Genomic DNA, 23068 nt, shown 5'->3' with positions numbered 1-23068 from the left:
CGGCTGCAGTACGTACAGTCATACGTAACAGGACAGCGTTTCCCAAGGCATTCAAAAAGAGACCGATAGTTTTTTTTATCTCGGCAATCGATATGGCAGATGAAACTACCGCGATTGTTCCGGCCAGCAACGCCGGCAAGAAGGTCGCTGTCGCCAAGCGAAGAAGACCAGCTCGCATCCAAGCCGAAGCAAGACCAGCCGACCAACAAGTTCCTCCACAAACCGGTCAAGTCTTCAACATCTGGTACGGAAAATGGGCAGGCGGAGACCGGGAAGACGCATACATCTCCAAGCAACATTCTGAATACCGTTGTGTTATCGCGAAGGACTCTGGATACACCAAGGCGGATCGCGTACCCGGCGCATATTTCTGTCTTCAATTCGCACGAGGAATGTGTCCGAATGGACCAGATTGTAACTTCTTGCACCGATTGCCGACGGTGCACGATATGTTCAGTCCGAACGTGGACTGTTTCGGACGCGACAAGCATGCGGATTACCGCGACGACATGGGAGGTGTAGGTAGTTTCATGCGACAAAACCACACCATCTACGTTGGCCGAATCCACGTAAGTGATGAAATCGAAGAAGTCGTGGCAAGGCACTTTGCAGAATGGGGAGAGGTCGAACGAATCCGTGTACTCAACTCGCGTGGTGTGGCATTCGTCACCTACGTCAACCAAGCAAACGCACAATTCGCAAAAGAGGCGATGGCACATCAATCACTCGACCATAACGAGATTCTGAATGTGAGATGGGCGACCCAAGACCCAAATCCCCTAGCGCAAAAACGTGATGCGAGGAGACTGGAGGAGCAAGCAGCAGAAGCAATCAGGCGAGCACTACCAGCGGAGTTTGTGGCGGAGCTGGAAGGACGGGACCCAGACGCGAAACGGAAACGAAAGATAGAGGGAAGTTTCGGGTTGAAGGGGTATGACGTTCCTGATGAGGTGTGGTATAGCCGTGGGAGTAACGCGGTGAATCCGGCGGTGCAGCAGGCGCAACTTGAGGCACCCGAGCAGAAATTACAGTTAGAGGCGCCGCCTGCGAAGGAATATGATGGAAGTATTTTTTCGAGCTCGACACTGTCGGCATTGAGGACTTTGACGGAGAAGACTGGCGCGACGGTTGCACCGGCGCCAGCCAAGGAGGAGACGAAGCCTGCAGGTCTTGCTGGGATGTTGGATTATGCCAGTGATGACGACTCCGATTGAGATACTGTGGTGACAAGGTTTCACGATATGAGCAGATCAGAGCACCCAAACCAGGATTAGGTGACAGAAACATGTCGGGTTAACAAGGCGAAAGACCTCGTAATTCTAGCTCTATGGTATAAAAATCAAGCAAACGCCATCAACCGTGTCTCTTTCTAAGACAACTCGTAAAGATGAGTAGAGTGCGCCGCCTTCCAACAATGCAGGAATATCCGCTTCTTCCCCTCCTTCGCCAACTTCTCCAACTCCGTACGTAATTGATTAAGGTATGGACGCTCCATCGCAGGTGCGTCCATGATTAAGGTTTTCCATGCGTCATCATCGTTAAGTTTCACCATTTTCAGTTTCTGGAATAGGTCTTCGCCTATTTCGAGGGCGATGACACCGACTTCGCCGCTGTTAAGGTCTGACAAGATGTCTTGAACACTTTCATATGCCTTGTTCGTGACAACCTGTTTCGCCTTGAGCTTGTTTTTCCTGTGTTTGTCTTGACTCAGAACGGTCACATTGATCTCCGCCTTCGAGTTGCGCACATCCATTGACGGACGAGAAGATGGTGCACGCGACGTTGACGGTGTGTCGTTAACGAAGAAATCACCAGTATTGGAAGTGTGCTTAGCCAGGCGTGGCACCTGTTGACCCAAAGCATCACGGCGAGTCCGTTCAGCTAGCTCTCCCTGGAAGTATGTCACAAGTTCGGCTCTGGGCACCTCTTCCTCATCACGGCGTAACAAGTTCTTGACTTTCACTGCTTGCTGTTCTCGACGAGCATGATCGGAATGCTTCTGCTTGACGATGATGATCCAGCAGACTCCGTCGGCCCTGGTCGCGGCACCAAGATCTTCGGGAGTATGGGCGTTGTAGAGTTCATTGTGGGCAAGCTCAGCACGGATGCCATGACTCCACAATTCCTGCACTATTTCAAGTCGCTCACGAAGGAGCTCTTTACCGAAACTTGCTACTAGGATATCACATCTTCGCGGTACCCATGGGCCATAGAGCGGCTCCAGATCAGATCGGCGGGTCCTCAACGCAGCAGAGGCAGTCTTCTGATAATTGGCTAACCCAGAAAGGATCTTCTCAACGGCAATGTTACAACCAACTGCATGGTGCATGGGTCGGTGAGGCGAGTAGTACTCCACCAGTGTATCATATCGTCCGCCCGCAGCAATAAGATCTCTACGCTTACCCTCGACGACAGCCTGAAACATGATTCCACCGCGGTATGCATTCGGGTTGTACACGCACAACGGCATGAACTGAACGGGCCGCTTGACATTCATATGCTTCATGTGCGAGGCAACGACCCGTAGGTGCTCCACGGCGCCGGTGACAATCTTGCTCGGCCTCGCAAAACTGTGTAGAAGACGCTGAATACCCTTCTCGAAATCGTCCCTGAAATCGAATAGGGATAGCTCATCGAGTATAGATCCTGATACCGTTGATCGCAGGTTCAACTTGATTTCTGCCATGCTCAGCATCCCACCACTTTGACCAAGCATATGGATGATACTAGGTTTCGTCTTCTCGTCGATGCCACAGTAGTCAAGAATGGCGTCAAGGATATCGGAATGGTTAAGGAGGATAGTCGTAGAGCGCGAGGCTAGGGAAGGCGTGCTCTCGATAACCTCGTCAATCACCTTGAGAACCTCGGCTTCGCACAATGTGGGCTCAACAGACATGGGCGCAACGATATCGAAATCAAGTTCGCAAACAGCCCGAGGCTGCCCTCCCGCGGTGTTCTCGCGGTACACGCTACCGAAAGTAAAGGTCTTGCTTATGCCACTGTTTGAACGGGCAATTGACCTGGCGTAAGGTAGCGTGAGGTCATAGGGTAGCTGCACAAGTGATCCCTGTCTGTCCATTAAGGTAACTACCGAAGGACTATTCGCATAAAATGGACTAGCAGGAATTAGCAAGTTACGCAATGTCTCGACAGCACCGTGTCGACGGAACACAGCGCTGAGATGCTCTCGGAGAATAGCGAACAGGACCTCGTACTGTTGATGGGGCTCCACCTTCACAGCGAAATCGTATGTGAGATCCTTGAAGCGATCTCGGACGCGCTCGCCCGATTGTCCGAACAATTGTGCCATGAGCCTGGCAAAGTGTGGAGTATTCGGGTTCGTCAATGTCCGAATACTCTCTTGAATGTACTCGTCTTCGATCTTAGTGGGCAGCAAATTGCTCTGTAGCAGCTGACTACTGGAAGGCCGATCGCTGGGGACGTGCTGCAAACACCATTGAATGACCTTCCTCTGATTCTCCAAGTCAGTCGGAAAGTTCGGAGGAAACTCTGGCTCAGGTGCTCGAAGGCGACGAAGAATATCAACTCGCTCCATTGCCGTAGTCAAGGGATAAACCATTTCGAACAAGATAATACCAAGAGAGTATATGTCGACCTTGGAAGTATACTTTGTATTTGACTTTGACGCAACTTCGGGTGCCATATAGAGAGCTGTACCCAGGCCTGAGGTGAAGTCATCACCATCGTCAAAGGTCATTGAAGCACTAAGACGCGTATCGACATCCTCCAATGGAGTATGGCTAGTTGTCGCAAGACCAAAATCACCAATCTTCACATCTCCCTGGTCGTCCAAGAAAATGTTGTTGGGCTTCAGGTCGCGATGAATCATGTTCTGGGAGTGAACGTGCAACAAACCTTCAAGAACTTGTCTGAAGAGTCGCCAGGCGTCATCCTTTGAGATACCGTCTCTGATGGCATCGCGTAATGTTTGTTTCTCACAATACTCCATTTGGATGAACAAAGTTCCAGGTGATTTCTTGCCTTCATCCTCCGAATCAGAATCCTCATCAGAGTCATTATCCACGGTGGCTGTAGCCACAGAATCATCAGAATCACTGTCGTCGCTCTCAGACTCGGCAAAGCGTACACTGCGGAATCCACTCGACGACATGAAGTCAATCGGCACTTCTGATGGCTCGTCAACACCGAAGCTCAGCGATTGAGTTAGATCAGTCTCGGTTTCAGTCTCCGTCTCCGTTCCCCGGCCTTTCTTCCCATTCTTACGCGAAGGTGACGCCCTCTCCAACCACGTCGTGAAGTAGCGAACGACATATTGGTGATGAAGACGTGACAAGGTCATGACCTCTCGCAAAATACGCGTATTCTCGTTCTCGTTCTTCCCGAGCTTGACCTTCTTGATTGCGTATAACCGTCCATCAAGACGGTTTCTCGCCTTGACAACTTCGCCGAAACCACCCTTACCCAAAAATTCCAGCTCTTCGAAGTCCGTTTTGTATCGCGACATCAACGCAGGCTCCCTGGAAGAGGTGGAAGATACCTGTCGTGTAGGGGAACGAGATCCGCGATACTCCGGTTCGCTCTCCACAACCTTGACCGGCGAAAGCAGCGAGTTGAAGTGCGTGTATGGACTTTCCTCCACCGGTGACGCAAGAGCCATACCCTGACGGAAGTACTGATCATGGAGGAGTTCATCCGCAGAGGCTCGCTTGCGATAATCGGCATGAAAAATACGGGCGAGGAAGTCACGCAGTAAGGGATCCGCCGCAACCTGCCGTGACTTGATTAGCTCGTTGGGTGATCGGTAGCGTACGACAACCTCCTTGTCGTAGACCATCTGGACGAATACGATACCGAGGTTCCAGATATCTGTTTTACGGCTGTACGACCGCTTATCGGAGCCCCGGACTGTTTCTGGGGGATACCACCCCTCGGAGATTGGCAGATGATCCTGGTATGTATGCTTTTCTGACGTGAATGGATGGGTGTCGTTCATTTCATGCAGCCGCTGCGAGAAGCAAGCGTCGGACAACTTTGCCACTTTCTCCTCGTCTTCTGAAGACAACAGTACACAACCCAAACGGATACCTCGATGGATAAAACCATGCTTGTGTATATGGCAAAGACCTTCGAGAAGCTGACTCATCCAATGCCGTGCGTGCCGTGGACTGACGGTTCCAACCGTGTCGAGAAGACTGTACATAGATCCCCCATTGCAGTACTCCTCTAGAACCTGGATTGTCCAACCTTTCGTTTGTCGGGAAACACGGAAGTCGTAAACTCTCGCAATATAAGGATGGTCAAGCGCCCGGATGGTGTCAAGCTCACGCTCGAGCTTCTGAATTAGCTTCTTTCCTTCCAAGGATTCCCAGTACTCCGTCAAGAGGTCGACTTCCTTCAGCACCAGTGTCGTGTTTGCGCCAGATCCTTCGACGATTGGCTTTACCAAGCGTACCGTAACCAAGCCTCCTCGACCCAGAAGAACCAATCCAGTTACCGATTTGAAGGTTAAAGTTTGTGCACCTTGCTTGACCTGCGTCACTCTGTCGAATGTAACCACTTCTCCCACCATGCCCTTTACCACTGGTACGTGCGTCTCGGCTTCATTCTGTTGCTTGATCTTCTGCTCTTGTGAGATCTCCTTTAGACGCTCCTTCTTGCGTTTTAATTCCTCCTGAATCAGTGCTTCGAGAACCCTGTTCTCCTCCAAGAGCGCCTCCTCCCGTTCTTTGCGTCTCTTCTCTTCTGCTTCCTCCGCCAATCTCTCGGCATCATCCAGTCGCTTTGCTCGTTCGTCGCCCAAGCTCGCAGCTCGTTTGCGTGCGTCTGCCTGACATTCGTTCAGGAAGTCCTGCGTCATGACGGCCAAGTCGTAAATCATCTCGCTCCCCAGATTGCTCTTAGCATGATCGTTCAACATCGTCTTCAGCTTTGTAAGCGCGGAGCCGAGAACTGTTACTGCATTGGTCAGATTGATGGTTGGTGCCGTCTTCGGGTATGTGCTCGTCATCTGGATCTGGAGGTCAACCGACACCGGTGGGTCCGGGTATTCGGTCGCCTTCATATGAAGAATAAAAGCCGGCGCCGCCGTTTTGTTCCATGCCGAAGCCGTGGGTATCTCCTCATATTCATCCATGTAAATGGCCCTCAGGGCCTCGACTTCGTTTTGTTGAATCTCTGCATAATCAACCTTCTCGGGAGGCATCGCTACCTGATCGAGGGTAAAGCTGAGATTGAAATGGATATACCCTGGATCGATTGATATGTTACGGCGTCATATGAGTCTGATCAACGCAATCGAGGGAAGTCCGAGGAGCCCCGTGCGCCCTGACGCAGGTGCTTAAGTTTAGCAGTCGGTGCCGGTCCGCAATTGGGCCCTGTCGGTCTCCCTGACGGCAAAGAGATAGATTGAGAATGGGTTCGAAGCTGCCAGTTTTGGCATTTTCTATCTGGCGGTCCTGGTCCGGCTTGATCGCTTACCAATTCTCTCCCAGGGTTGCTTGCTCAATTGCGCTTCGAGCGCTGGGGGTTGCAATTGCGGTTGCCAGGCACGTGATCCAGCGTACGACGGTTGTTGTGGTATGCGCGCGAATGTAAACAGACGGCATTCACCTCCAACGATTTCAAAGGAACCATCATAAAAGGCATTGATCCCAGCTCTTCCGTTACACAGCTTTCAGAACGTACGGATCATGTCTTTGTCCAAGTGGATCAAGGGCAGCAGCGACTCTGCTGCTCCGAACGACACATTCGTCGCAGATGGTAGATCACTCCTCTCACGGCTGGCTTCGCATACTAATCAGCAGTATAGACGGCTCAGCTACTCCAGCGCATGTATGGGCAACACAAGCATTCAGGCGAGGTTTCTTTGGCGGCGCTGCTTCGAATAATCAGTTAGACGGCGACTCCGACGTGCAAGAAACACCAGTACCGGCAAGGAGAACTCGGAGCGACTCTACCGCAACAAGGTTTGATGCAGATGGAGATGTACTTATGGCGCCTGCGACGCCTGCCAGACCGACTAGCAGCTCAGCAAGAACACCAGGCATCCTGCGCACGCCTGGGACGATCGGTCCGAAGAAGACGGTCTCTTGGAATAACGAGAAGGACGAAAAGCAGAAAAGACAGGAGGCGGGCTCACCCCTATCAAAGTACAAAATCCCTGGTACGGTGACGAAGCGGTCAGGACTGCCTCGTGACTTCCCTGGAAAGTTCCCCACGCCTGCCCCAGCCAAGACCGTCAACATCCCGATTGTACAAGCCTCGAAACCGGCCGTGAGTTCTCGATTACAAAACGAAGTTGTCTTCTCACCGAACTCTTCGGTCAACGAATCGGCGCATGTCGAATTCAAGCAAGAAGATGCAGACAGCGATATCTCCGATGCCCTCAGGACTCTCATGGAGAACAACAGACTGTTGAAAGAGCTCATGGAAGCACACGAAGACGAAGTTATGAACGATTATGCCGAAAAATCAATGACTACTGACGGTGACGTGACTGTCGACGTGAACTCCCCGAAGTCCGTATCCGGCAAATACTGGAAGAGTCAGTTCGACCTGCTGGATAGCATGCGCACACAGCTGCAGAAGGAGAAAGAGTTGTGCGACCATGTGATCAAGAAGCTGGAGACGCAAAGTCAGGCAACGGAACAGCTGCCTCTGGGATTCAGTTCGGAGAACACGCGGTTGAAGGATGAGATCAAGAAAATCGTGCATGATAAAGATTTGGCAGAAAGACAGGTTATGGAGCTGGAGGAAAGACTGCGCCGAGTACGCCTTCCGCAGTCGGAGCAGCAGACTACCCCAGCAGAGCCCAACCCTGAGGTTGAGGAGCTTCAGCAACAGCTTGCCGAAATGTCCGAACAGGTCCAGACTGCGTTCGAGATGCTGGAAGTCAAGGAGAAGCAACGACAGGAAGCTGTTGCATCTCACCAGGATGAGCTTCGCCAATACGAACGCGAGAAACGTATCGCTGATCGCCGCATCTGCGATCTTGAGAAAGAACTTCACGCAGGCCGTAATGCGCCAACTTTCGCTTCGCCGGAAAGGAACAATCAACTGGAGATGCTTTATAAAGAAGCTCGCAACCAGGTTAAGAAGTTGAAGGAGGACATGAAGGAGCTGAGGATGTACAAGATCGAGGCTGAAGCTGGAAAGAGACAGTATGAGATGGATTTGGCGGATATCGAGAAGCACAGGCGGGAAGCACGGGCTTGGGAAAACAAGTACAGGGATCAGGAGAGAGATTTGAAGCGGCTTCAGCAAGAGTTGGACAAATCCGCTGGCGTGGTGCAGAGGCAGTTGGATGAGGTTAGGGATGAGAGGAGTGACTTGAGGAACCAGCTTGAAAGGACCAGGCAGGATTCAGAGAGGAGGATCCTGCAGTTCGAGACTGAGCTCAAGGAGTTGAGGGAGTCTCTGCATAAGGCGAGAAATGAGGCTATAAATACTGCACGTGTCTTCTCTGAGGTTCGTGCTGAGCGCGACGAGCTTCGTGCTGCCCTTGAGGAGAGCCGCTCGACCGCTTCGCGTCAGCTAAGGGAGTTGAACGAGCAGAAGCGTAATGTGGCACAACTTGAGAACAAGGTCCAGGACTTGAAGAAGAAGTCCGAGGAGATCGTTCCGCTGGAGGGCGTAAAGCATGGTCACAACTTGCAAGCGGAGGAACTGGCCACTGCCCAGCGTCGTGTTCGGTCATTGGAGAAGGAAAAGGAGGCCACCGATGCGCAGATCGAGGTATTCAGGAAGGAAGTCGCGGATTTGAGGAACGCTGCGGCTGCTATCAAAACTGAAAGTCCAAGGATGTCGAGCACGCCGGGGGCCAAGCTTGGTCGTACCTCCTCTTCGGGGATCTCTCCAGCATATGCAGCGAGTGTCAGGCGATCTAACATCCCTGCCGTCTCTTCGGTTGTCACCGCTAGTCGTTCTCGATTCTCACGTCCATCGACCTCTACTGTCAAGCCTGAGTGGGATTCAACCACTTCACCAGGCGCTGATGTCTCTACGTACCCTGCAAGACAATTGCAGGAATCGAACAGACAAACGACTACCAAGACCACTGCCAATGGCAGAACCCTCACGATGACGAAGGCCAAGGACTTGACGCCCGGTCGCAGGGCAGCCGCCGCGGCGAGGATTGCGGAGTTGAGGAGGAAGAAGGCATTGACGAGTGCTGGTGCTGCTGAGGACAAGTCCACTGTTTACATGAGGTGAGGTGGGGTGATGTAATGAGAAGACTGACCGGGTATGTTGGATGGGGTAATGGGTATGGTTTTCAGCGGGCGTATTGTGTATTGCGATTGGTCTTTGGGATATTATATGTGACGTACCTAGTATCTAATAAAGGTAATACTAACCATATGCTTATCTCGGAGGTTTGCGTTTACCGTACGAAGCTCCGTCAACGCCACGCCCGCCTGTCCGTCAATCCGCCCACATTGAACCCTGGACCGAACTTTTGTTGTCATGCTCTACGTAATACACAGGATGTATCTATCCTAGATTGTCCCTCCACAGAACGGGCAAATGTCAAGCGCTGAAAACATCCCAATCGCCCATTCCTCACCCTCTGCTGATTTATCTAACACCATTGCCTTCTTCTTGCATCCTGTGCACGTTCGCACTCTTGGTGTTTGCAATGTCGTCATTGTCAACGCGCATCGGCCTATTCTCGCATTGTAAGCTTGACTCTTCATTCAGCACAGCACACTGCTTGAAACTCACTCCACGTGTGATTGTTGTCGCACTTTGCGTCCATCGGATCTTCCCACTTTATCCCACTGCCACATGCCAGACACGATTCCCGTCCATGCTCCGGTGATGGGTCCGCTCCGAGAAGTTGGTAAACATTGGCGGCGAGTTCAGGGACGCCTGCAGCGTCGGAGTGCGCCTGCTTGATAAAGTCGGCGTAAAGTGTTAGTATTTGGTAGGATAGGCTGCCTTCTGCTGGTGGAGCAATCATTGCTGGGCACGTTGTCGTGAAGATATGCAATGCTGTTACTGCTAGATGTCCTCCGAGATCAGCCATTACGCTTGACAGATCCGATGCAAAAACGCGGTGTTTGATGTTCTTGAATCCTTGCAGACCCTGCCACCACGCATACACGAGCCGCATCGCGTTGAACTTTGGTTGGAACAACGAAATGGCCAGCTGATGGTCAATTGCATGACCGGTGACATCAGCATCGCTGTCAAAAGCTGATGCAGCATCGATTGCATGCCACGCTTGTTCCAGAAACTCGTCTGCCGCATCCGATCCGTTGGTCTTTAATATAGATGCATAGATGATTGTTGGATCCCACAGCATACCCCGCAGCGACTGTCGATAGACGTTCATAACCGCAGATCTCAATCCATTCAATGCCAATGCTTTCATCCCTGCCATATATTCTGCGCCCTCCTGGGTGGGGAAGAAGCCTATACGCATTGCTGCCTCCACGTTCGTGACGTACCGGATGGTCTTGCTTGCAACGTTCTCGTATGCATAGGCTAGACACCCTCCACCAGGACTCAATGTCGCACCCCAGATGCGAATGTCCGCGTTGATCTGATCATCCCCCACGGCGAATGCTTTCCGACGCGCCTCCAAGTGAGCCTTGAGGCGAGATGTAAGAGAATGAGAAACATCAACTGACTGAGTACCAGGCAAGATCTTGAGTACAATCGCATTGCCGAGACTGGTCATCACATGAAGAAGAGGGCTGGCATCAGGCGTGAAGCACATGTCGGTCGCCAGTGCATAGCCCTCCCACAGGTGTTCAACCACAGATATAGTTCCCTCCAAGACATTGCAAAAGTACACCGTGATCTTGCCGACACTGGTTGATGCAAGAACACACATGCCGGTATCCGCGCATTCATCCGCGTGCCACCAGGTGATTTGCGTCGGTTTTCGAGGGTTAGGTGGGGAAGCAGTGACGATATTTGGATCTTGCGTTAACTTTCCATCGCGGGATACCTCCATGGTGATCAGGTACACGCCGCCATTGTCTGTCAATGCTGCAACAAGTGAGGTGAACGTGTCTTTCGACGTTGGCACCCACGGGCCCCATGCAATACTGTTGACCCACGTCGGCCCTGGCTGGCCCTGATCCCACGGACCCACCTTCTCGTTTTGAGGTAAGGTCACCGTCATCAGAACATGTGGCACGTTCTCTGTGATGGACCACACTGAGATTCCTCCTATCTCGTTGCCGAGTGCCAGAAACACCGTACCCCACCTCCGCCCAGGTAAGAAGCATTGTTTCGACCAACTCAGACCATGATATCTCATCCGTCGCAACTCGTTTTTATCCTCGACGTGCCACTCATATGGGGTATGTCCGGCCGCTTTCAAAGCTACCTCCGACAGATTCCATAACAACTTCCCAGTAAAGTCATAGATGTATACTCGATGCTCAGATGATGCAATCGCTAGCATACAGCTCCCAGATCCTTGCATCAAGGGACTCCAGTCCATACGCGTGGGTCGTCTTCGCGCCTGAACGGTCTGAGGTTCTATACTCTTGCTTGTCTCACCGATTGTGAACGTCTCTTCCGCAGGAGGCACCGGCGCATCTCCTTCAAACGGTACCTCGTCAAACCACATTGGCTCCAGTCCCTCCCATGGCAAGATACAGTCAGCCGCGGTGAACGTTTGCGTGAGGACGTTAGGTGGACTGAGCGGGGTTGGTGATAGGATCTGGACGATGTCTTCGCGTGCGAGTGCTATCCGGCCATCTACTGACCATTTCAGAGCATGTATGCCTTGGACAAGAGCATTCAACCGGTGGTCATTGATCATCGTTCACTGCTGGACGAAGAGTTGAGCGTGCTTGGTTGCACCCCCATACGGCTAGCCAGGGCGACTCACAATTTCCAGCCCGAGGCCAACAACGCTCAAGTCCTCGACGATTCTTCTAAGTCCGTTCACAGCGAAGAATCCCAGAGTCCGTCAGTTCGTCCGTCAGTCCGTTCGTCCGCCAACCCATAACCATAACCGTAATGAACACTGCTCCACTACGGACTGCCTTCCGCGCCGCCGCCTGTCCTTCAGCGCGGCGCTTCATCTCCAGGAAGCCCATTGTCACCAACAAGATCGAAGCTCCTGTCACTTCGCCAGAATCCGTCAAATTCCAGGCCGGACCCTTCGAGAATGACCGTCTGCAACAACACTACAATGCTACCATCGCTCCCGATCTGCTGGTCATGACCTATGACCACCGCGGTGTCCCGGAACATCTGTCACAGAAGAACGTCTTACGAACATGGGATGGATCATCCCCCTACCACAAGAACCGTCCCACAAGACCACAGAGAGGAAACAAGACCATACTCCCAATCCCCGAGGCGAGAAATCACAGGAACATCCCCAAGTTGGAAAAGATCATCGTGCACGCTTTCGTCAAGGAAGCTACCCTCAAGAAGGACGTACTGCCATCGGCAGCGATGGCGATCCAATCCATCACCGGCCAAAAGCCAAAGATCTTGAACGCGAAGACCGGTGTCTCTCCTTGGAAGCTCCGTGTGGGTATGCCAATCGCAGTCCAAGTGGAGCTCAAGGGGCCGCAGATGTACCGCTTCCTCACCACCCTTGTTGAGGTTGTGTGGCCGCGTATGAGAGATTTCAACGGTATTTCCCGTAGATCTGGTGATCAGACCGGAAACATCGCGTTTGGTTTCGCAGATAGCGCATTGACCCTCTTCCCTGAAATCGAATCGACGTTCGACCAGTACCCGAGGATGCATGGTTTCGATGTGATTTGCCAGACAAACACTCACAGTGATAACGAGGCGAGGACGTTATTGGCTGCGTTGGGAGTACCTTTCACGGGTAAGGAGCCTAAGAAGACCACATAGAGTGGGTGATGAGATGGACATGGAGATGGAGTTTCGGAGGCGTTGGAGAATGGATGGAGAGAAAGTTGTGAAAGAGGAGCAACCAAAATTGCATTACAGGGAGTTTGTTGGCGTTGAGGAACAGTACGATACATAATATGAAAGTCATACATACTCATCCCGTTGACACGCCGTACATATGCTTAGGGTATGTATTAGGTAATATTGGTATAATATAGCAAAATCTATCCATGCAAAAACGAAACTCCAAAGCACAGTGCAAAGTAGTCCTCCTATCCCCTTTCCCCTATTCCTCCTAGTTATATATCACTCCTCTCACATAGCCGTAGCCAAAAATGGATGATGCAACAACTCCTCAGCCGACGGCCGCTTCGTATGATCCAACTCAAACGTCTTTCCCAAGAAATCTTTTGCCTCAGCCGAAATCTCTTCCGGGATATCCGGGGCACAACTCGATCCGATTTTGAAGATTGCTTGCATCTGGGAGAAGGTGGGGTAGGGATGACTTGCGGTGATCATCTCGAGGATGAGGCAGCCGAGGGACCAGATGTCGGCTTTGCGGGTGTAGGAAGTCTGTTTGACGACTTCGGGTGCCATCCAGAATACACTTCCTTGCAGAGAAGGTCGATGGCCGTGTGCCATGCCAGGCGCGGAGGACAAGAGGTTCGCCTCGACCTTCTTCGAGATACCAAAGTCCGAGATCTTGATCCCGCCCTTGTTGTCAACCAACACATTCGCACCCTTGATATCCCGATGAATAATATCCTTCTCGTGCAAATAATTCAACCCCTGCAAAATCTGCCTCACAAAATTCCTGATCAACGGCTCCTCAAACGCGCCATACTTGTTGAGCAACTCCGCGATACTCCCTCCAGGAACATACTCCAAGAAGATATTGAGGTGGGTATCATCCGAGGACGAACCCAAGTACCTCACAATATTCTCGTGTTCCAAATCGCGGAGGAGGGACATCTCTCGTTGGAGCGCATCGATCATACTCCGTTTCCGTGCTTCACCCTGCACATCACCCTTCGGCAACTCAACCTGTTTCACTGCCATCAACTCTCCACTCAACGCGTTCAAACCCAGATACACCGATCCGAACGATCCCTTGCCGATGAGCGCACCCTTCATCCACTTCCTTGGTCCATGGTCATCCGCAACCTCAATCTCAACCTCACCCAACCCCTCAGCCGCAGTCTCCCCATCCTCGTCCTCCGTGACCGCGCCATCCTCCTCCTCGTAACCCGACTCCTCACCATCGATCTTCCCATTCCCCTTCTCCGCATCAAACACTTCCTCAGCCGTAGCCTCATCCCCCGGCACGACCTCACCCACCGTTCCGAGTTGATATCCCTCCGAATACCTCATCGCGCGCAAGGTGCCTTCTTCATCCTCGTCCTCCTCTTCGACTTCGTCTTCTTCGGAGGTGACCATGAGTGACGGCGCTTTCAAACTCCTCATACTCTGCGCGAGACTCTTCACGTCACTGTCCCTATCATCATCCTCCACCTGTACACCCTGTCTTTGTCCCTGTCCCTGTCCCACCTGCTCCAGTTCTTCCTCCTCGTGGGCCTCCGCATACGTCGCCAACGAAACTCCACTCTCCAACCGATGCTTATAAAGCGAACTACTTACACCCCCATTGACGGGCACACTCGTCGGCACAACAACCCTCCTCAAACTAACGGGCCTCTTCGGCCGCGGCGGCGGTTTCAATCCTTGAGAAATCCACGCCTCCCCAATACTCGCCACACCCGGTTTCCAACCCCCACTCCTCCCCGACATCCCACTCATCCCACTCATCCCCGACATCCCACTCGACGTACTGAACCTCCTCCCATGACCATAGGGGGTTTGGAAAGAGGAAATCGAGGACATGCGTTGTGAGTGCCGAATTGAGTTCCGGACGGTTTGTTCGAGTACGTTTTGGGAGTGTCCCGGGAAGTATTCCTGCAAGTTACTCGAAATCAACTCGCTTGGTGGACGCTGTCCAAAGAGCATTCGAAGGCGCTTCGTCGCACCCCCTGCACTCCTCTCCCCATTTTGCTTCCCCTGCCCCGTCGGTGGGGGTGCGAGGATGGGTGCAGAATCAGTCGTAGGCGTAGTTGAGGGGATTGATGAAACCGGCCTCTCCCCGAAAAACCCCTCCAACTTCCTCATCTTGGCTGCATAATTCGCGGAAATAGCAGCTTTCTCTCTCTGCTCACTCTGCTCCCTCGCAATCCCCTTTGCGCGTTTAATTTCCTCCTGTCCAGGTTCCTCGCCCCTCCTACAGAGAATGAGTCTTTCGCGCTCTGGTCGTGTCGGGTCTTTGCATATTGCGACAACCTCGACGGCGGGGAGGAGTCGCACTGGGTAGGATGAAGCTGCGGGATCGATGTCAGAGGGGGTGGTAACGGTGTAGACGCACCACTGCGCGGGGTTGAGTGGCTGGTCGGTTGCGGAAATTGCAAACTTCTTGAGTGCTTTTGCGAGGATGGAGGGGGTGTCGGGGCAGGAGGAGATATTGACGATGCGGGTTTGGCCTTGGAGGTAGATGAATTTGACGCAGGATTCCTTGACGTCGTTGATTGACATGATATGCGTCTCCTGTCTTGGCTCGGCCTTCACCGAGTGAGATGGTGCGCGGGGGTTTGAGGGCAAAGAGCCGGGGGAGAGGGGACGAGACGGGTAGTCCATGTTGTGGAAGGATGAGCCGGAGGATAGCATCCCAGGTGTTGGAGGCGGGTATGGCGAGTGTGGGTTAACCGTACTCGTGCTCGGGCTGCTCCCACTCCCGGGTCCGAAAGGTTCGATGTGGGAGTATGCCGTCGTGGCCATACTCACCATACTCGTTGGTCGCCCATTGCTGTTGTTGAGACTCATACCACTATAGCTCATACCACTACTGCTCGGTTCCATCGCGACGGGTGAATGCACGGAGGAAGGACGGTGGTGGGGGCGTGGACGGGTGATGTGGGTGAAGCACCGCTGTCGGAGGGATTTGACGGCGACGAGGATCCGGATGCGGTCCCCGACTTTGGGTATGCCTAGTTCTTTGAGGGCTTCTTGGTCGATTTCGAGGAGGGTTTCGCCGGTGATGTCGTTTTCTGTAGGTTGAGGTCAGTAATCGAAGCAAACGATTCAGAGACATTCCGACCCACCGATGAACACCTTCGCGTACGCTCCAGCCTTGACCGACTCCAACCACTCTCCAACATGCGCCTCATTCCACGACGTGACTTCATCCAGCAACGCCGCAGCTGCGTTATGCTCCTCAAACACGGAACTCGTCGGACTCGGCACCACCGACTCTCGCTGGCTCTGTCCACCGGTACTCCCATGAGTTGGCGGGCCCAACGAGAAGCCCGGTCTGAAGGGGCCAGTGTGTGATGGAGGGGGTATATGCAGCGCTGGCGAGTACATCATGTTGATACGGCCAGTCCATGCTGGCAATGGGTGGTGCGGTGAATCGAGCGCGTCGTGGCTGGAGCGCGGTGACGGAGGGCTCCTGCTGCCAAGTGCAGAATTCTTGCCCTACAAATACAGTCCAGAGGAAAAAAAAGGCCTCATTCTCGTAACTAGGGCAGAGAACCACAAGTATCCTCAAGCACCCTGGACGGTCAATTCAGTCAGGTCTTGGGCTGACTAAGAGCAGCTTTTGATCGATCTGGCCCTCCAGGAGCTCCGTCATGATCATATGGTCGTCGAAGGCGTCAACAAATACTCCCTGAAGCCCAACATCAATAGGAAAGTCTGCCGTGGGAGGAGCTGGGATGTGCCATGGTGTAGACTACGAACGGAGGACGACTTGGAAGCCTTCATTGATGCCGTCCACCTTAAGCGCAACACACCCAAGGTCGAATGGTCAGCTTTATCCTGATCAATACACACCACGACCCTACAAGGGCTGCTTAGGGCTGCTTGTCAACTCGAGTTCGACCAGCAAACCCCCGTGCACGCCTCTCAGACTCAGTCCAAGGCTCGAAAGCCTCTCATCCCTTGACCTAGGCACAGTGCTACCAACAGTGCTCTCCAGGGCATTTCAAATGAACTTGCGGATGATCCTCATCGCTACAAAAGGGTCCTTGCTGTTCAGACCCTGCAGGCTAAGCATAGAAGAGCGTGGTAAGCTACACTTGCATGCTACGCAGGTGGGGCAGTTCCCAGCCATTTTGTTAGGGAAGAGATCTGTGAGAACGACAGGTACATGAATAATTAACGACATGTTCCTTCGATTCATGAAAATACTGAGACTAACTATTGAATGATAGCTACACCCGCTCAGCAGCTCGAGCGGCCACTTGACGGTTGTTATCAACATATTGGCGCAAATCCATGCCGGTCAGCGCATAACCACAGCCCGTGTACAAATTGCGGATCTTTTTGAGATCTGTGTTGAGATGTCGATCGCTTTGCGGATCAAAGAGGCAGGGTCGAGACAAGCGTCAGGATCGTTGCTATTGCGCTTCATCCAGGCCTTCATCATGCTGAAACAGAGCTCGATTGGGTTAAGGTCAGGCGAGTATGGTGGTAAGAAAACAAATGCGGCACCCATGTTGGTTCACTAAGAGTTCAGCAACCCTTGGATCATGATGAATTCGACAATTATCAAGCACAATGACACTGTTTGGACCAGGGAATGGACCAATGATTGGTAGCAGGTCCTCTTCGATGAATTCGACGAATCGGTCAGCATTGAAGGACTCCTGAAAGATCCGCAGCACCTTCAAACCTTCAGTGGTCAATGCCGGCAGCACACTCCAACGTGTTGAATGTCCAAAGACCCTCTCCTGGAGGGCGCGGTGAGTATCCAAATTTTCGTGAACCCGTGCCCTCATCCACGGCTGATTCGTCGAAAAATGCCAGCTGCTCTTGGGTATCGTCAGCCATTTCAATGGCATGGTTTGCATGTAAGATGGGGTTGCGCTGGGCTGCCCGTAAGGTTAAGACCTTACGGGTACATCCAATCTTTTGCAGGTAGCGGGTGACATGGTAGCGCGATAGAGATGTAGCGAATTGATCGTTGAGAAACTCAGCACAGTTGTCTTGATAGAGGGTAGGGTATTTGCCGTACAAGTACTTGATTTGCCGCGGTCATTTAGTGATGCCCTTGGTGGTACCCGTAAGCAGTAGTAGTCTACTTACCAAGCCCAGGAACTCGTCAATAGCCGATTTGCGCCCGCAGGTTGAGTTGCCCTTAAGCTCAGTAAGCCCTGTCTCCTCGAATCTCTTCACAATGCAGTAAACTGTGCGAGGAGACCTCACGGTGTTGGTTGCAATATCGTAGACATCCTTCCCAGAAGCATATTGGTGGATTACCTTGTTGCGGTCGACATTGACACATATCTTCCCAACATTTTGAGCCCTTCCTGAGTTTCCTAGACCTTTTTTCGAGCTGTTTGGAGGTGTTGCCTCTTACGCTTACAGGGGTCTCGTGCAAAATGCGCGTCAAGAATTGTGCACACAGCAGTAGCTGTACACTCCCTAGAGGTCAACCGCGCGCCAGCCTGAACGGCATACACCCCACCAGATCATGTCTCTGGACGAGTATGTCGGCGACACCTCCCTCCCCTCCATCCAAAACCTAGACCTCAACTCTCCGCCAAACTTCTGCACCCCCGCCAGCCATGGCCCCGCATTCACCTCAACGGGCCTCGCCGTCGCCCACTCTGAGATGACCCCGCTCTTCCAGCTCCTGCGCGTCGCTCTCCAATTCCCAGTCCAAATAACCCATCTCCGGATCGCGTCGAATTTGTTGCTCATGGCACTGGCAGGAGGGAATAAGTTGTTGAGGATTGATTTGGGGAATCCGGAGCGCGTTGATGATATTGAGATTGTGCAGGGCGCGAAAGACAAGGGGAGGGGAGTGGGTGAGGTTAGAGATATGTGGGTTGATCCGAGTGGGACACATCTCCTCGTAGCAACCATGAATGGAGAAATATACTACCTTCCTGCACGATCACCAACCCCAGTACGCCCTCGACACCTCCCCAAACTCAAGGGGCTCACCATAACGTCCGTCGCCTGGCCTCTTTCAACCACACCCACCTCGAGCACCACCGGCCCTTTACTTGTGGGCACCTCAACCGGAACGATCTACGAACTCTCCGTTCAACCCGAGAAAAAGGATGGAGGCGGGTATGTGAAACAGGTTTGGCGGACACCCAACGACGAATCTTCCATCACTGGGATCTTCTACACCAACACCAACGCCTCTCTCGCCACCACACGAGGCCGTACACCGGCTCAGAAGGACGAGGAGCGCGTGGTTACCCTCACCACAGCCTCCGGGAAGATGTTCTACTTCGCTGGTAAGATCACCAGAACATCAGATGGTGGTATTCCATCATTCGGGACAGAATTCTTCGATGCCAAAGCGCCGTCCTACCAGGAGTTCCCACCATCACCGACTGGGTTGCAGATTAGTCCATCAGCCTACACCACCCCAAAACCCTCCGAAGACGGGGAAGGCTATGATGCGACTCTGGAAACTCCACATATCACGTGGCTTACTGCATCAGGGCTCTTTCATGGTCCTCTTACTTTGGGGGCCGCCGAGCCATTCGCCGAGCATGCTCTCATTCCACCCTCCGCCTGGCACGCCCCCGAAGGCCAGAAAAACGCACATATCCTCGTCTCCCGATTCCATTTCATCATTCTCTCAGACATGACCGTCAAAGCCATATCCCGCCTCGATGGCCGCCTAGTCTGGACCACCACCGTTCCCATTTCTAGCGTGAAGGAGAGTATTCTTGGGGTTGTCGCGGATCCGGTTGCGCAGACGTTGTGGTTGTATACCACGACGAGTATTTATGAGATCGTGATTACGGATGAGACTCGAGATGTCTCCGCCACCCTCCTCACACAAAAGCGCTTCGAGCCCGCAAAGATCTACGCATCGACCCCCGCTCAACGTGATGTAGTCAACATCGCCCTCGCCGACGACCTCCTGACTCAAGGAGAATACAACGCAGCCGCTGAGGTCTATGCCGCGACGAGTAAAGATTTTGACGAAGTTTGTCTTGCTCTCATTGATGCGGGGGAACAACTCGATGCTTTACGGCTGTATCTGCGGGCAAAGATGGACACGTTCGGAGTTGTCAAAAAGAGGAGTGGGCCGGAGATGATGGGCAGGTGTATGGTGGGCACGTGGTTGGTTGAGGTGTATATGGCGAAACTCAACGCGCTCGAAGATACGTCCTCGTCGTCCGCTGAGGAGGTTGAGTCTATCAAGAACGAGTGGAAAGATTTTATTAACAGATACAAGGGTGATTTGGATCGGAAGACGGTTTATGACCTCACGACTTCACATGGTCGGAATGAGGAGCTTTTGTCGTTCGCGACGGCGGTTGAGGATTGGTCGTTTATCCTCAAATACTGGGTCGAGCGATCGGAATGGTCAAAGGCACTACAGATGCTCTCGAAACAAACCGAGCCAGAGGTCTTTTATAAATATGCGACGGTCCTCATGACCCACGTTCCGTCCGAAACAGTCGATATCTGGATGCGAAACGCGAACCTGAATCCTCGGGGTTTGGTTCCCGGGTTGTTGGCGTATAATGCGAAGATCGGGGGAAGGAGTACGAGGAATGAGGCAGTGAGGTATTTGACCTACGTCACGACCACGCTGGGGAACACCGATGCTGCTGTCCACAATACGCTTCTCGGGATCTTGGTTGCTGCATCGGCGGATGAGACGGCGTTGTCGCATTATCTGAGACGGCAGGATGGAGACAAGACGATGGCAAATGGCCCGTACTATGATTTGGATTTGGGGTTGAGGCTGTGTTTGCAGTATGGCCGTGTTGCGAGTTGTGTGCATATCTATTCATCGCTGGGACGGTATGTGCAGGCTGTTGAACTTGCGCTCAAGCACAATGATGTGGAACTCGCTATCTCCATTGCGGATGGTCCGACGGATGATGACACACTGCGCAAGAATCTCTGGTTAACAGTCGCGAAACACGTCGTTAAGAGAGACGGCGGAATCAAGACCGCGATGGGGATTTTGAAGAAGTGTGATTTGTTGAAGGTGGAGGAGTTGATGCCGTACCTTCCTGATTTCGTCCTCATCGATGATTTCAAAGAGGAGATATGCAATGCGTTGGAGGATTACTCCAGGCAGATTGATCGGTTGAGTAAGGATATGGATACTTCCACCCGGTCTGCGGAGACAATCAGGCAGGATATCGCGTCACTCCAGAAGAGATACGCCGTCATCCAACCCGGCGAGAGATGTTATATCTGTCAATACCCGCTACTTACCCGACAATTCTACATCTTCCCCTGCTCCCACTGTTTCCACGGGGATTGTCTCACGACACGGGTTGTACAGTCATCAGGTCTCCGTCGTTGGCAACAAAGACGGATCACGGAGTTACAGGCTGAGATCCAGAATGCCGCTTCTACTGGGGGTGATGTGAGGAAAGCAAAGGATGAGTTGGACGAGATTGTTGCGGGAGAGTGTGTGCTTTGTGGTGATGCTGTGGTTAGGAAAATTGATGAGGGGTTTGGTGGGGACGCAGAGGAGGTTGCTTCTTGGGCGATTTAACGGTGAATACATGTTGAGCATGCTGCATGGCTTGTGGTACGGGAGTGATAGGTATACCCTCGATATCGAGAGAATCAGATAGACGGAAATGTACGCACATCAAGCGTAGGTAGACACAGTTCTAAATTTAACAACTTGATGTCATGCCTACCTCCTCCTAATCGTACTCCCAACCTGCCTCAAAAACCCCCTCTCATAGACGACCATGCACACGAGCGATCCAACCCCCAACACCACCCCAACACCCAAATGCTTTAAATCCCCAAACTCCCCACACACCCACCTCCTCGCACTCTCCCTCGCCATAGCCGCAACGACAACACCTGCCGTCAACAATCCCTTGCTCGGCACGCCCTCCCTCCAATCTACCCCGTCTTTGCTAAAGTATATGTTGATGTATCGGAATGCCCAGATTATTCTTGCGAAGAGATTGACGCAATTCGCCCACACTAGTCCTTCTGCGCCCATATCGAGCGTCCTCATAAACACCCAACCACTGCCCACAAAGAGGGCAGAGAACAACACCATCCACATACTGTGTGTTCTCAATTGTCCCGGTGTCGCTGTGGATGCGACGAATGCCTCGAAAATTCCGTTGGTGGACATCAGGGGGAGGTAGTAGCAATACGCAGCCAATACGTCGCCCGCCGAAGAAGAGGAGGATGACCAACGTCGCCCGATGAGGAGCCGGAGAGCGATGGGGGCGTAGGACGAGCCGAGGGAGAGGAGGAGGACGGAGAGGAGGGAGTAGAGCCGGAGGGTTGTAAGGAGCATCGACTTTGCCTGATCCCTGGCCGCTACTGCGCCCGTCTCCTTCTTCTTGTCATCGTCGTCAGTTGTCTTAGAGATACCGAGTAAATGCCCGAACAGATTCCGGCTCGATTCTTCGATTGGTTGGAATAGGATGCGGGCGAATAGTGAGCCGTAATTGACGGCCAACGCATAAACACCCTGATCATACTCCGTGCTCAGCCACGCAATGAGCATCCTATCACCCTCGGTCAAGACATGTTTAAAGACGCCTTGAGCTGTCATCGTAGCTGCTAAATTCAATGCCGGACGATAAAAGAAATATCCGCCTCCGGGGCGACTGATGGAACGGAGGAGGAGGGCGGAGGGGGGGAGGGAGGTACTGAGAAGGTAGGTAGTGAGGAGGAGGACAGCGTAGGTCAGTTGACCCACCGCGAATGGGAGTGCGCCGACCGGGTGGTTGAGTTTGGTGGCCATCAGCGTGACGCCCAACGTCGCTAAACACCGTCCCAGCACCGCCGCTGCTTCACTCTTCGCGCGAATAGAGAACTGGGTGCGGTATTGCGCCAATGCAAAGCATGGTTCGGAAAGGAGCTCGATGACTGTTGAGATACAGTAGAGGGAGACGGAGAGGGTGAAATATGGTGGTGCAACCCCGGAAGGGCGGGGGTAGAGACACGCGGCGAGGAATGCGAGAGAGGAGCCAAGGGGGAGGGGTAGGTAGGCGAGGTTAATCACCCTTTGAACATCACCCTCTGGAGTACCATCTTGGACTTGTCCGCTTCCGCTTTTCGCAGGTTTAGCTAGAGAGCCGCCGGCACGCTGTAACGCATTCCGAAATCCCTCGCGAGAGAGAAAGAGAATGGTGATCATCAATAACTCCAACTGTACCGTCGCAAAGCCAAACACTTCCGGAGAGGTATATCTCAGCACCAATTGATTCATCCCGAACGTGAGGATGCGCGA

General features: G+C 52.7%; 9 protein-coding genes across 9 annotated transcripts; 4 read left to right on the top strand and 5 right to left on the bottom strand.

Annotated features, from left to right (window-relative positions):
* The first annotated feature begins 33 nt into the window (after positions 1–33).
* On the top strand, positions 34–1383 carry SAICODRAFT_30641 (uncharacterized protein). The gene has a single exon (XM_019167729.1). It carries the CDS (start codon positions 93–95, stop codon positions 1212–1214), a length of 1122 nt encoding a protein of 373 aa, XP_019023599.1. The 5' UTR covers positions 34–92; the 3' UTR covers positions 1215–1383.
* SAICODRAFT_57835 (Serine/threonine-protein kinase) lies at positions 1370–6190 on the bottom strand (the record flags this gene model as incomplete). Its single annotated transcript, XM_019169563.1, has 3 exons — positions 1370–1732; positions 1802–4559; positions 4629–6190. Coding segments are annotated over 3 exons (4683 nt in total), but the record flags the coding sequence as incomplete, so codon positions are not given.
* A 3480-nt stretch (positions 6191–9670) lies between these two features.
* SAICODRAFT_25796 (uncharacterized protein) lies at positions 9671–11113 on the bottom strand (the record flags this gene model as incomplete). The annotated part of the gene is made up of 1 exon (XM_019166882.1): positions 9671–11113. The coding sequence occupies one exon, from the start codon at positions 11111–11113 to the stop codon at positions 9671–9673; it is 1443 nt and encodes a 480-aa protein (XP_019023597.1).
* A 266-nt stretch (positions 11114–11379) lies between these two features.
* SAICODRAFT_35533 (ribosomal protein L5) lies at positions 11380–12816 on the top strand (the record flags this gene model as incomplete). Its single annotated transcript, XM_019168428.1, has 3 exons — positions 11380–11465; positions 11524–11596; positions 12055–12816. The coding sequence occupies 3 exons, from the start codon at positions 11380–11382 to the stop codon at positions 12814–12816; spliced, it is 921 nt and encodes a 306-aa protein (XP_019023596.1).
* A 315-nt stretch (positions 12817–13131) lies between these two features.
* On the bottom strand, positions 13132–16227 carry SAICODRAFT_7912 (Pkinase-domain-containing protein; the record flags this gene model as incomplete). Its single annotated transcript, XM_019171143.1, has 2 exons — positions 13132–15908; positions 15963–16227. The coding sequence occupies 2 exons, from the start codon at positions 16225–16227 to the stop codon at positions 13132–13134; spliced, it is 3042 nt and encodes a 1013-aa protein (XP_019023595.1).
* Positions 16228–16401: 174 nt separating this feature from the next.
* On the top strand, positions 16402–17252 carry SAICODRAFT_129503 (uncharacterized protein). Its single transcript, XM_019165413.1, has 2 exons — positions 16402–17004; positions 17073–17252. Exons 1-2 carry the CDS (start codon positions 16575–16577, stop codon positions 17186–17188), a joined length of 546 nt encoding a protein of 181 aa, XP_019023594.1. The 5' UTR covers positions 16402–16574; the 3' UTR covers positions 17189–17252.
* A 138-nt stretch (positions 17253–17390) lies between these two features.
* SAICODRAFT_42716 (uncharacterized protein) lies at positions 17391–17567 on the bottom strand (the record flags this gene model as incomplete). Its single annotated transcript, XM_019168710.1, has 1 exon — positions 17391–17567. A coding segment is annotated over one exon (177 nt), but the record flags the coding sequence as incomplete, so codon positions are not given.
* A 1871-nt stretch (positions 17568–19438) lies between these two features.
* SAICODRAFT_44269 (Vps18 protein-like protein) lies at positions 19439–21328 on the top strand (the record flags this gene model as incomplete). The annotated part of the gene is made up of 1 exon (XM_019168769.1): positions 19439–21328. A coding segment is annotated over one exon (1890 nt), but the record flags the coding sequence as incomplete, so codon positions are not given.
* Positions 21329–21430: 102 nt separating this feature from the next.
* SAICODRAFT_30636 (uncharacterized protein) lies at positions 21431–22642 on the bottom strand. Its single transcript, XM_019167728.1, has one exon. The coding sequence runs from the start codon at positions 22577–22579 to the stop codon at positions 21500–21502; it is 1080 nt and encodes a 359-aa protein (XP_019023591.1). The 5' UTR covers positions 22580–22642; the 3' UTR covers positions 21431–21499.
* Between the last annotated feature and the right edge of the window lie 426 nt (positions 22643–23068).

Source organism: Saitoella complicata, assembly GCF_001661265.1.
Source record: "Saitoella complicata NRRL Y-17804 unplaced genomic scaffold SAICOscaffold_14, whole genome shotgun sequence".
In the NCBI taxonomy this organism is placed as follows: Eukaryota; Fungi; Ascomycota; class Saitoellomycetes; order Saitoellales; family Saitoellaceae; genus Saitoella; species Saitoella complicata.
The sequence above is the reverse complement of the archived record's forward strand: the minus strand, read 5'-3'. Positions and strand labels throughout refer to the sequence as shown.